Source organism: Mauremys mutica, chromosome 3 (assembly GCF_020497125.1).
Source record: "Mauremys mutica isolate MM-2020 ecotype Southern chromosome 3, ASM2049712v1, whole genome shotgun sequence".
NCBI lineage: Eukaryota > Metazoa > Chordata > Testudines > Geoemydidae > Mauremys > Mauremys mutica.
Genome location: NC_059074.1, coordinates 33749044 through 33762474, shown reverse-complemented (window position 1 = coordinate 33762474; position 13431 = coordinate 33749044). Strand labels below are relative to the sequence as shown.

Here is a 13431-nt window from a genome sequence, read left to right as displayed (position 1 = left end):
GAGGTGCAGTCTTGTGAGAGGAGTCACAAATGTGGAGGTGGGCATATGACCCAAGAGCTATAGGCAGACTTTTACAGTTGTTTGTGGGCTGAACTGTAGTGTTGAGATTAGACTGGACAAGGTGGAAAATCTCTCCTTGGGTAGATAGGCTTTTGCTGATGCAGGGCCTATAAAGTCTAAAGTGGCTCCTATAAAGTCTATCTTTTGATCTGAAGTCAGTGTGGATTTTCTGTGGTTGATGTGAAGGCCCAGATATTGGAATAATGTTAACACCCTCTGTGTGTTGCCAGCTGGACCTCTTGAGGTGACCAGCTTCTGAGCAGCCAGTCAGCTAAGTATGGGAATACTGAGATTTCCCACTGATAGAGGCAAGCCATTACCACTGAGAGGACCTTTGTAAACACCTTCGGAGTTGTGGAGAACTCAAAGGAGAGAACTCCTTGTGCTGAGTCAAGACAGAGAGCAGAGACGTGAAATGGTTTAAGATTGGTGCTGGCGTATGGCAAAGTTGCATACTATCTCCACTTCTGCTGCCAAGGACAGGGGTATTGTTTGGGAAAGACAAACTCCGAGACTTAGATTTTGCAGATGACACAGTCATACTGGATGCCAACTTGGATGAAATGAAAAGACGCTTTATAAGCATAAAACTGGAAGCTGCTAAAGTGGGACTTCATATCAGTACGTTAAAGACCAAGACCACGGAGAGAGGAGAGAATGCTGTCAATATGGGCGGATGTGTGATTGATTGAGTACAACAGATTTGACTTTGTTTATCTTGGACGTACATCTGCTAATGGCCAGATCACTACAGAAGTGAAGGCAAGAATTCATAAAGACAGTGGATCATTTTCTGGTTTGTCAAACATCTGGAAAAGTAAGATACATCTACACTCTAACATGAGATTGCATAACACTATTGCCCTTCTAACACTATCATAGCCTCAATAACATGCTAGATGGTGGAAGTATACATCAGGAACTGAATGCATTCCACCAGTATTGTTTAAGAAGAATCTTGAGAATTCATTGGATAAATCGTGTAACCAGTGTGGAAGTGCTGCATCGCGTGGATCAGCAGATTAAGAACTCAATAATTAGACAGAGATGGCTACAGTGGTTTGGCCATGTCATTAGTCTATCCCATGGCAGAAGTGCAAGGTATTTCTTAGCTTGGATTCCAATCTGGAAGGAAAAAGCATGACTTATCATAGGACAATCAAAAAGGATGCTGCCAGAGACTCAGATTCACAGACTTTAGGGCCAGAAGGCACCATCGTGATCATCTAGTCCAGGGGTAGGCAACTTATGGCACACGTGCCAAAGGCGGCATGCAAGCTGATTTTCAGTGGCACTCACACTGCCCTGGCCACTGGTCCAGGGGGTTCTGAATTTTAATTTAATTGTAAATGAAGCTTCTTAAACATTTTAAAAAACTTATTTACTTTACATACAACAATAGCTTAGTTATATATTATAGACTTATAGAAAGACCTTCTAAAAAGGTTAAAATGTATTACTGGCACGCGAAACCTTATATTAGAGTGAATAAATTAAGACTCGGCACACCACTTCTGAAAGGTTGCCGACCCCTGATCTAGTCTGACCTCCTGCACACTACAGGCCTTAGAACCTCCCCCCCCCACTCCTGTAATAGACCCATTTTCTCTGGCTGAGTTACTGATGTCCTCAAATCATGATTTAAAGACATCAAGTTACAGAGAATCCATCATTTACTCTAGTTCAAACCAGCAAGTGACCCAGGCCTCCCCGCCCCCACCCGGGTCTCTGCCAATCTGACTTAGAGAAAATTCCTTCACAACCCCAAATATGGCAATCAGTTAGACCCTGAGCATGTTAGTGAGACCCACCAACCAGGCACCTAAGAAAGAATTCATTGTGGTAACTCAGAGCCCTCCCCATCTGGTGTCCTATCTCCAGCCTTTGGACTGGTTTGCTACTAGCAGTTGCAGATGGACCACATGCCATTATGGGCAATCTCAGCATACCGTCCCTTTCATATCAAGCTCAGTCTTGAAACCAGTTAGGGTTTTTTGCCCCCACTGATCCCCTTGGAAGGCTACTCCAGAACTTCACTCCTCTGATGGTTAGAAACCTTCATTTAATTTCAAGCCTAAACTTGTTGATGGCCAGTTTATATCCATTTTTTATTGTGCCAACACTGGTCCTTAACTTTAATAACTCTTCTCTCTATAAAGCCATCAGAGGAATAAACACCAGGGAGGGAGAAATCATATTTCCCCTCTGTCTTTGTTTGGTTAGGCCAAACAAGCCAATCTTCTTGTATGATATTCCAGTCCTCCTCCATATTGGCAATACCTCCCAACTTTGTGTCATCCACAAATTTTATTAGTACACTCCCACTTTTTGTGCCTAGGTCATTAATGAGAATGTTAAATAAAATTGGTCCTAAGGCCAATCCCTGAGGAACTCAACTAGTAACCTCCCTCCACCAGTTCACCTTTCAGTATGATACACTGTAGTCTTCCCTTTAACCAGTTCCTTACCCACCTTTAATTCTTGTATTAATCCTCATCTTCTCCAATTTAATTTATAACTTCCCATATGGAACTGTATTAAATACCTTACTGAAATCCAGATAGATTTGATCTACTGCATTTCCTTTGTCTAGAAAATCAGTTATCTTCTCAAAGAAAGAAATCAGGTTGATCTGGCATGATCTACCTTTTGTAAAACCATGTTGTATTTTATCCCAATTACTGTTTACCTCTATGGCCTTAGTTGGAGCATAGCAGATTAATAGGCTTTTTGTCCAAATAAGTCCCATCATTTCCAGTCTCTGTCATGAGGGGTGGATTGAGTTTGGTACTGGCATCCCTTTTTGTGCATGGCATTGACAACTAAGGAATTTTGGGGTGGGGTGAGAAAAAAATTCCATGTCCTTTGCAGGAATATAATGTTTATCTGCGCGCTTGCAGGTCAGTAAGATGGACGCTGGGGTCTGCCAGAGAGGATCGAGAAGGGCCTTATTGACAGGGAAAACTATTTTAGAGAACGAGGATGTGTGCAGGATGTCAAGCAGTTTATGTTGTTGTTCATCTTTCACTTCCTCCAAAGGGATCTGGAGGGAATCTGCAATCCTGTGAAACAAGTCCTGGAAGTGTTTGAAGTAGCAGGTGGAGGTATGGTATCCACATTAGGGGGAGGAGGAGGAGGAGAAGTGGAGTGGTGGTGGAACTTCCTCCCCGTTCTTCCTCATCACCTACTCATACATCTTCCTCTGGTGGTTGAGAGATCAATGGAAATGGTGAGCCTGAGGGCCTCCAGATTTATTGTATGGGAGGCTTCCCAAATTGTGCTCTGTACTTGTCCCAAGGATCCCAGTATGGCCAATGTGGAGGGAATGGCACGTGGGGTTGCAGCCAGGGGGGGCCATACCAGGGCCCTGGTCTGGTTGGAGTTTGAGGATAGTGAGGATGTGTAGAGAACATCATTTGTGCCTGTCTTGAGTATGAGGGACGGATGGAGTACTCTTCCTCCTCTGCCTTGCTAGGGAAGGGGGTGCCATCCTTGGAGGAGAAAGAGAAGACTGGTGTGATTCCAGAGAGGAGAATGGAAGTGGAGGGAGGTCGTGTCTGGGTAGTGGTGACTCAGGCATATCAAATACAAGGAGATCTTTAGTGTATCTGAACTCTTCAGGAGGAGGGAGGATCATCATCATCAGCACTAGCGCATGTATCAGTGCCAAGGGAAAGGTATAGTCTCTTGAGTGCCAGCAGATGGAGTTGAAGACTTGCTCGGTGTGGAGGATTTAATCAGTGCCAAGGGCTTTGACAGTGCCAAAATAAATGTTGATGGTGGCTTTGTCGGTGCCGAAGTGCCCGAAGTTGGTCTGGTCTGGATAGTGGGCATCGTTCTAGAAGGTCTTGTGTCTTGGTTTCCAGTGTCGAGAAATGGAGCCAATGGCTGTAGGTCTGCCTGGTTATGGTCTTTAGATGTTTGCTTAGCTCTGGTACCAGATGTACTAGGATGGTCCCTGAAGCTATATCCCATCTCTGAGAACGTTGAGGCAACTGACCTTGCAGGGGATGGTGTCCTGGCTGGCGATGTCTCAGAGGGAAAGGAGTTTTTCTTTTAGAGGGACGTGGCAAATGAGGGTTGGTGGACAACCTAGCAGAGCATGAGAGCTGCTCAGGGAAAGTATTCAGCCAGGGTCCAATGCTGGATGCAGTGATTTCTCCATCAGAAGTCTTACTTAAATGTCCCGGTCTTTTCTGGCCCTGGCAGTCAGACTGTGGCAATGAGTACACTTTTGCAGGACATGTCCCTCTCCCAGGCAGCGAATGCACTGCGTGTGGCTGTCAGTTACTGGGAAGGCATCCTGGCAGGAAACACCTCTCTTAAACCCTCAAGATCCAAGCATAAAGGTGAGGGGAAAAGCTTCCTGGTCAGGAAGGGCGGGAAATGGGAAAATGGAAACCTCTGCTACAAATGGGGAACAAGGAGACGAAAGGGTAATTTTTTTAAGGGAGATGACAAAAAGAATGAAGTAACTATTAACTACACTAAAACTAACAGGTAAGGCACTATCTAACTAGTCAAAAAAGGAGGAGCGGGTTTTGCTGCAGATTCCATCCTAGATCAAAGGTGGTAAAGAAGGATTGGGGGGCAGTCAGACTGCACTGCGCTATATATGTCTCGCTCATGGCGCGAGATGGAGAAAGTGTGCATGTGCGGTCCGACAGGCGCTGTTGCTGAAGATCTCCAATCCTAGGCACAGGAGGCGCTGCCGCATCTACAGGGGAGCACCCATATGGACATCGCTTGAAGAAGAACTGTGAGCTGCCTGTAACATATATTAGTGTGAAAAATGGATTCAAATTTTGCTTAGTCTGTAGAATCTTGATTGCAATTTTTTTCCTTATGTAACCAAGTTTGATCTCTATGCCTGTCACTTATAATTACTTAAAATCTATCTATCCATAGTTAATAAATCTGTTTTATATTTTACCTAAAACAGTGTGCTTTTGGTTGAAGTGCTTGGGGAATCTCAGCTCAGGTTAACAAGGGCTGTTGCACGTCCACTACTGTTTGCTGGAGTGGCAAACTAATTAATGAGCTTGCACTGTCCAAGGGAGGCTTGAGCAGTGTAAGACAGTGTATTTCTGGGGTGCAGGGCTGGGTTCACTGAATGGTGCCTCTCTCTGTATGATTCATGAGTGTCTTGGAGAGCCTTCATGCAATTTAGCTGGGTATGGGTCTTCACATGTTTATGGCAGAGTGATCACAGCACCTTGAGGGGTCTGCTGTTTGTCACTGGCATAGCTTTGTGAGAGACAGCCCAGGCTGGACTGTTAAGGAGGCACGGTGGGCCCACAATTTCTGGTTTACCCCAGGGGGTCCCATCACAACCCAAATGGCTGACAAAACTGCTTTCAGCTCCTGGAAACTTTCTCCAGCTAGCTTGTGGTATTCCCTAGAAATGCCAAGTCAAAACCAAGGGGCTAATATGCTGCAAAGGAGTCTGGAAATACTCTTTGGGCCAATTCCATCTATTAATGTGTATAGCGAGTGCAGGGTAGCTTTTGCATGAGTTTTTGATTAACAATGTAGACCATGAACCTGAGATCTTAAATTAGTATACAATACCACCTAAACTAGCATAATTTGAAGCATTTTTATAGATTGCATGCAATTTTAAAGACTGTAGGGCCTTTATATTTTTAGCTACAGGCAAGATCGATCCCAAGTCTTCTGAGCTCTACAGCCAAATCATTATACTTCATTGAAACAGAAATAAAACCTCTGACCAGCAAATACATACAAAACAGAGATGATGACATTTCTAAATGAGGATGCTAGATTCTTTTTTATATCTTTTACTGTCATCAGGATATGGGCACCATAATTGACATTATCCAACCAATCACACATCACCACGTTCCCATTCAAGTTAGTGTTGTGAAAGAAAATAAAGAGAAGATTAGTACTCCCTTAGTTGCTAAAGGGACAATACTCATTTAGAAGGCCTTTCAGCAGCGCTGTTAAGAAACACAGCGACATCATTTCAATCGACTCTGCTATCGGATAAAAAATGTTACACCTCCAGCATCCATCAGAACCCATTCCACTAGATCTGTATCTACCTCTGTAGCTTTCTTACGTAAAGTGCCATTGACATTTGTAAAGCAGCCACTTGGTCCTCCTTACTCAGGGTCCTCTCTCTGACACATGATTAGGCAGAGCAGTATTATCTACTGCATTCCTACCAGAGCCGAAGTCCCTACCTCCTTGAGATTACTGCTTTTAAGTCACCTGGAGTGGAGCACCCACAGGGACATCTCTCGAAGAAGAAGAAGAGATTACTCACCTTGTGCAGTAACTGACGTTCTTCGAGATGAGTTTCCCTATGGGTGCTCCACTACCCACCCTCCTCCCCTCTACTTCGGAATTGGGGTAGCCTCCGTTGTAGAGAAGGAACTGAGGGAACCGGCCATGCATGCTCACTAAGAGGTATACTCAGAGTGGGGGGCAGGCTCTGTGCATGCGTGGCCGGTACGAGTACTGCTGCAGAAATCTCCGATCAAAGGCGCAGGGGCGTGCCGACACCTGGAGTGGAGCACCCACAGGGACATCTCTCTCGAAGAACTTCTGCTCTCCTTCTTCCTGCTTTTGCGCCCACACACAGAGCCTGCTGGCTGTTTCCTTTTATTCAGTTTCTGGCCTTCTGATTGGTTGCTGTCTCAAGTTCAGTAATTAGCACCCTTGTGTGGGTGGCAAAAATTCAACCAATCAGCTCTGCCTATCATTTGATCTGATCCTCGTCCTAACCTCTCCCCTTCAGGTATTTTGGAGTGAGTTGAGTCACCCCTGTTTCTTATCTGCTATGGGTCAATTTAGTCTGTGTCCTCCGTTTTTGATGTTTTAATACAAAAACAGTGTGGCTGCCATTTTGAATTTTTAGCTATAAACTATCATTATATTATACCTTATTTACCATAAAACGTCAAATCTAAAACAAACTACTGTTTTAAGCAAAGTTAAGCATTATGATATTGTCACTACCTTTGTTATGTTAATTGGGAGGGGTGAATTGTTCACGATCTCTCTCATCCTCCCCCTTTCTCCTTGTCAGTATCTCTATACCTGTCTCTGACCTGTGTGCTGCAATCTTTACACAGGATCAAAGCAGGTAAACATTTCCTGTATCACACTTACTATTCAGTATATTTGTACAACAAATATTGACCTCAGACACCCAAGAACATTTAAATGTGTATTGAAGTTGTGATTTTATGCAAGCAACTCAAAATAGCCATATATTATTTTCCTTAGAAATACCACAGTAACATCTAGAACCCTTAATAAGAACCTCTGCTACAGAGCTTAATCCCCAAAATGACTGATGACAAAAATGGACAAGCATAAGTAAGAGTATTTTAAAAAAGTCTCTTCAGGTCTTCAATAATTGAGCTGACAAAACAAAAAAAATCACACTTTGCCTATATTGGATAAATATGCAAACTAAGAATATGGGTATGTCTACACTGCAATTACAAACCCATGGTTGGCCCATGTCAGTTGATTTAGGAACCTGAGGCTTGTGTTAAGGGGCTGTTTAATTGTGGTATAGACATTCAGGCTTGAGCTGGAGCCTGAGCTACAGGACCCTGTGAGCGGGGAGCATCTCAGAGCTTGGATCCTGCCAGAGCATCTACACCATAGTTAAACAATCCTTTAACACAAGCCCTAGGTGCTTGAGTCAGCTGACATGGGTCAACCATGGGTTTTTAATTGCATTGTAGACACAGGGGCTTGGATGCCTTCTGGAGATGCCAGTCTAAGGGACCACATATGGTATAGAAATTACCCACATAATAATGATGTTATAGAAAGACCTGTATACCAGCAATAATCTTGCTCTCATAGTTTTCATTTACTTTTTTTTTTTTTTTAATTCATTTTGAGCATTCATTGCCCCATTCTTCATGGAACTCTTGGATTTCTACCAATGCTGATTTCCAAAGTCACAGAGCTCACATTTTAACACTGCAGAATATTTATGGCCTCCTGTATCCATGATTGTTCAATCAACTGAGCTAGCTAGTAGCCCTAGAAATGAAGTCATACAAAAATAAAAAGTTTCAGGAATATGAAATTGTTTTATTTTTAGATTTTTGCAACGTTTTCATACATGTGACAGATTATGTACAACAGCAACTATATACACCCATTATGTCCTAGGCGGACTTTGCTTTTACTACTCTCCTGTATCTTTGAAAACTCACTCTCTCCTCCTTCCTTCCCTTTCCTTCTCCTTTTTCCTTTTCCCCCTATGGAGGCAGTTCTCCCCTCTCTGTTTTAAATTCAACCTGTAAAAATCAATAAGATACTTTGATTTAAAAAACTGCATTCTTTTGAGCTACAGGCATTTTGCACACAGCATCATCTTATAGGTATGATTCCAAGGAGAATCAGGAATATTTGTTGTTTTATTAACACACAACATTTATAAGCAAGTTCTTCTTGCAGATGACATGTTCATATTCTGCTAGTTCCAGGAGCTACATTGGGAACCCATATATAACCAGCTCAGAATTACAATAATTATCTAAGCCTTCAATAATAGTTATATTGCTTAGGAATGAAGGTGTGCTTCCAAATCAATTTATTTGATATAACCCATTATCTATTCATTCACCATAAACTTTGTCATATTTTATATCTTGCCTTCCTTGCATTTGTTATATATATAAAGAACCCTCAACTGAACCATTATGGTGTATACACGTCTGAAGGTAGCAACTGTATTATTGTATTGCTGTAACCCACATCCCCTTTCACTCCATTCCCTCCTTTCTTCTGACCATCCCAACTTTCTGACTCCCCAATAAATATTTACATTATGAACTCTTTAGAGCATGGGAATCATGCCTTTCTTTGTTTTCTGTTAAGCATCTATTATGTTTTCGGACACTATAAAATAATAAATAAAATGGTCCATCTTGGCTGCTGAGTGGGATTTTGAAGTACATAAGAATGCACCTGTGATGTCAATATGCAGTAAATCAGATTTTTTTTTTAAAAATATATAAAATATTACGTAATTTTAATTAAACAAATCTGTGTGGGAGATTATAATTGCATTTTGGAAAACGTATGTGATTCTCATTTGCATTAGTGAAGCCTCATTTAGAAGGATGAGGAAATGGAACAGACCTACAAATAGTGAAGGGCCTGATGTTCACAACACCTCCAGCTCCTTAGGACTTCAACTGGAGTTGCAGGTATTCAATAATTCTGAAAACTGGGACCAGAGATTTTACATATGGCTCAGATAATCCAGTTCTGAGTAAAGATTTATGTTGTTTTACATTCCGCAGGAATACTGGATAAAGATCTTGGGCTATTTTTTTATCTATTCCACTTCCTCTCCTCCCCCCCCCCAAAGGAAGTGATCTCTTTCCTCACTTGAACAGCTTCAACAATGTAAGATGGGAGATGGCTTAACATTTCTGAACTTTAAGCATTTCTGAATTGATCCAGTTACTAAACTGGTTCTGCTAGTTTTTAGCATAGTGCAAGATTAAGAACTAAAGACTGCACATGGCTATCTATTGAAACTCACCTTGCTAGCCACTTAGCTCCTACTGTTTCAATTGTCAGTTATCAAACAATTGCCTTAGTAGTGTTGGCCAATGAAAGCTAGAAAATATTGTGCAAAACTTTTTTTTTTTTTTTTTTTAACATGGCATCTCATATTTCATTCAACATAGAAAGACCCAGCTTTCCATGAGGACTGGCAGATGAGACTTTCTTATAGAGTATTAAAGGTTTAAAATTATGTGAAGACCATCTGACATTTGCTCCAATTAGATTATCTGATGAGTTACAGAGATAACAAGGCTTGTGAGATAGACAGTAGCTTTCTGTAATACTGCCAAGTTGTCTTCAAGGAGGAGGATGTACCTCTCTTCCTTCTCTCTCAAACATTTTTTGTAACTGTCTTTCCAAAAAAAGCTTTTACATTCAGAGACTCTACGTAGTTGCACAAGACAATTAGTGATGTACAGTCACAGATATGTAAAATATAGGGAAGGGTCCTGAACCAGAAAATATTTCAAAAAGTTTAGCAAAGATTATGAAACTGTGTTTTCTGTAAAGTTAGTTGAAAATAGAGCATTTCTCAAAATCTTTACAATAGACATCATAAAAATAGTGTACACAAGGAATTCCAACAATATGGTAATATTTTAGGAAATATACAATTCAAATGATACAGTCTTATGTACAAGTTTAACAGAATTCTATGGTGTTAACATACCAAGTGTTCAGTATTGTTAATGCTGGGGACATGTGGGGAATGGAAAACTAAAGAAACAGATACAGCCAACCTCCTCTTTCTATTGACTCTGGCACAGAAATGCATTCTCTCAATATGGATAAAAGAGACCATTACCACATGGTCCAGCTGGATGAATCTGACTGAAGATGCACTGAGACTGGAACACATTACAAAAAACTTCTAGCTAAAGCAAAGTGACTTATGAAAAACATGATTACGACTTTGGAATATTTTCAAGCAGAGGGAGGTTAACCTCCCTCACACATGTACCAATTACTAAAAAATGATCCAAGTTTGCCTATTCCATGGATCAAATATTTTTCTTTGTACCTTGATGTTTATTTAGGAGATCTATTAATGAAAAAGATTACTTTGTTTGTAACATTAATCATTATTAAATTCATAAATTTCTTTAATCACAACATCCTCTCAAGTACCTTTGATTTTTCTGTCAAATGAGGAAACAATCACTATAATAAACAGAAACTCAGACAAAAAAGCAATATGCCAATTTATTTATTATTCCCTCTATACTACTGGAGTACATTTGATTGAACAAGTTTCCAAAATCATGCACATTTCACGTACAGTACAAAGTATTTGCTACAATGACATTCAGATACATTATTTAGTGACAAACACAAACGATTAAATACTCTAACATAAGAAAGCTGATACACTATATTATCACTGAACTGATTTTTTAATGTTACTTTTAAAATGGCAAACATTAATTACTTTTTCCTTTCTATAACCAGGTGAAAAACAATATATTAGTGAAAGGGCATACAGAACAATACTTCATAAATTCAGACAATACTTGCAAACACTGTCTTGATGTAACAGGAGTTACAACTATTTAGTGCAATGATTGTGAAATTACATACCAACAATAAATAGAGCACTCACTAAATCAATGAGAGAACATTACATACTAAATATCTGTTAATTCTAACACTATATCCAGACAATGTCCTCTACAAATCAGCACAATGCACAAATAAAATTGCCAGGAACAAAAGCAATTACAGAACAGGTGATAAAGATGTACAGTTAGCCAATCATGTACCTTAATACTTAACCAACATATTCTATTTCATATGTTGCACATACTTCTAGAGATCAACTAATTAATGAAAAGTATGAAATTTCATGTTACCAAGGGCCTGAGGGATTTTAATATTGTGTCTTCTGGCTTCTGTAAATTCAGATGGGAACACATGGTACAATGTTTTTCTAAAAGTAATCTGTTTAATTGGAATTTTTAGAAGGGATAACAAAATGTGAGTTTGTGCATTGCAGCAGACATTTAATGTCTATGTTTTACTTTTATATGAAATACTCCTGACCTACTTAATCCTAAAACATCTTTTCCCCCAAAATTCTCTGGCACGAAATTTGATTCCCATGCAGAAAGACACGAACTGCTTTCATTTGTGGAAAAGAGCATAATATTTACGAGCAGTATAAATTAGGGGGAGGGGTAATGAAATATTTTATAGTGTAGGTTATTTTTTCTTTAAAAAAAAATGCCTGGAAAAAAATCCAGGTTTGTTAGTGGAGGTTACTGAAAGAGATAAAAAGTGTCTAGCATGATCATGAACTGACAAACCAGGGATTTTAAGAAAATTCTGACATACAGACATGCTCTGTTTTAATTTTGTTTGTTCCTTTCACAGAATACTCTCTCTCTCTTCTCCAAAACCTGCAGTGTCTGAGGCTGTAACACCATGGAGCTCTGAAGAATCTTTCGAAAGCCTGGTATAACTTGAACGCTGGCTTCGCTTGAGAGCCACGCTTTTTAGGTTCTCATTCTGAACTGCAGCTGAGTTGGAGCTGGAGCCAGGGCGCAGGATGATCTGAGAAGACTCTCTGATATCTTCAATTTCTTCAAAATTTTGATTAGCTCGATTGGCTGGAGCACTGTTATTATTTAGGGTGACTGTACTAGGTGTTCTGTTTAGATTATAGACTTTCTGGCAAGCAAGCCAGTTCTCTTCAGGACTGCTTGCTATTAAGCTGCTCTCTGAAGGGCTTTTCTTGTCTTCTGAGCAAATTGACATGCGTGCCACACCTGGATCTTGAAGGCCACTCAGACTGTGTGGAATTCCTCTCTTTCCACTGTGGCTGTCATCTTCAAGCTCAATGAGATTTGCTTTTTCAAGCTGTGAATCATCCGCTCCATCATTGTGGAGGGAGTGGTTTGGAGAACTTTCACTGGACCTCACACCAGAATCAGAGGAATCCTTTTTGTCTAAAAGGGCGTCTGTCAAGTACTCCTTTGCTTTGATGAAGGTTCTAATAGGCTCAGATCCATGTTCTGGGGATTTTGGTTGCTTGTCCACTTTCCCATCCATTTTCTTATCCTTTCCTTCCTTGAGAAGTGGAGTGTTATCTGATTCTTCTGTTCCAGATTCATCTTCATCACTTGGCAGTTTCTGATAGCGCAAAGTAACTCCTTTTAGTTTTAAATCTGCTGCCTGGAAAATGCTTGTTCTTTCTGAAGTTTTCTTTCCTGGAAGAAGCTTGGAACCAGACTGATCAGATTTTTCATCTTCTTCAGTGATAGGGTCCAAAGGAGATGCATCATTAATGGAAACACCTGAAGTACTGTAATCTACAACATCACCCCTCTTCATCAGAAAGGACTTTCGTCCATCATCTTGTTTCTGTTCACCATCCTTTCCTTTTTCTTGTTCTATACTGGAATGGAGGGAGCCCCCTGATGTGCTCTGCCCCATATAGAAAGCCGATGTGCTATGTGGGGAAGATCTGCCACTTACAGTGGTAGAACTTGCACCTCCTTCTAGCTGTGACATTTGAGCAATATATTCTCTATATGCATCTCTGTATTCTGCCTGCACCTTATCAGTAAGCTTTGAGATTTCTACACTAGAATCTTGAGAATTGAGACTTGAAAGACTTGGAGTTCTGCGAGTTTGTGACTGGAAAAAAACAAAAAAACAATAAAACAAAACTATTTATTATTATCCTTATTTTAATATAACCAGAAGCAATAGCATTTATGAATGAATGAAAAACTTTTGTCTGTAATACATCATGGCAGTTAAATTCTTAAATAACCATTTAAAAGATCTGGATAA

General features: G+C 40.4%; 1 protein-coding gene across 2 annotated transcripts in view; it reads right to left on the bottom strand.

The window, feature by feature from the left end:
• Positions 1–8134: 8134 nt before the first annotated feature.
• Positions 8135–13431, bottom strand: part of KIDINS220 (kinase D interacting substrate 220) — a 171940-nt gene continuing 166643 nt past the window's right edge. Inside the window, exon 29 of one of the 2 annotated variants that reach the window (XM_045010686.1) lies at positions 8135–8354. In XM_045010686.1, the coding sequence (XP_044866621.1) occupies positions 8316–8354 (39 nt within the window). In that variant the 3' untranslated portion in view covers positions 8135–8315. Of the gene's footprint in view, positions 8355–10821; positions 13273–13431 lie in introns of those variants that run through there. The other variant, XM_045010685.1, reaches the window with a different exon arrangement.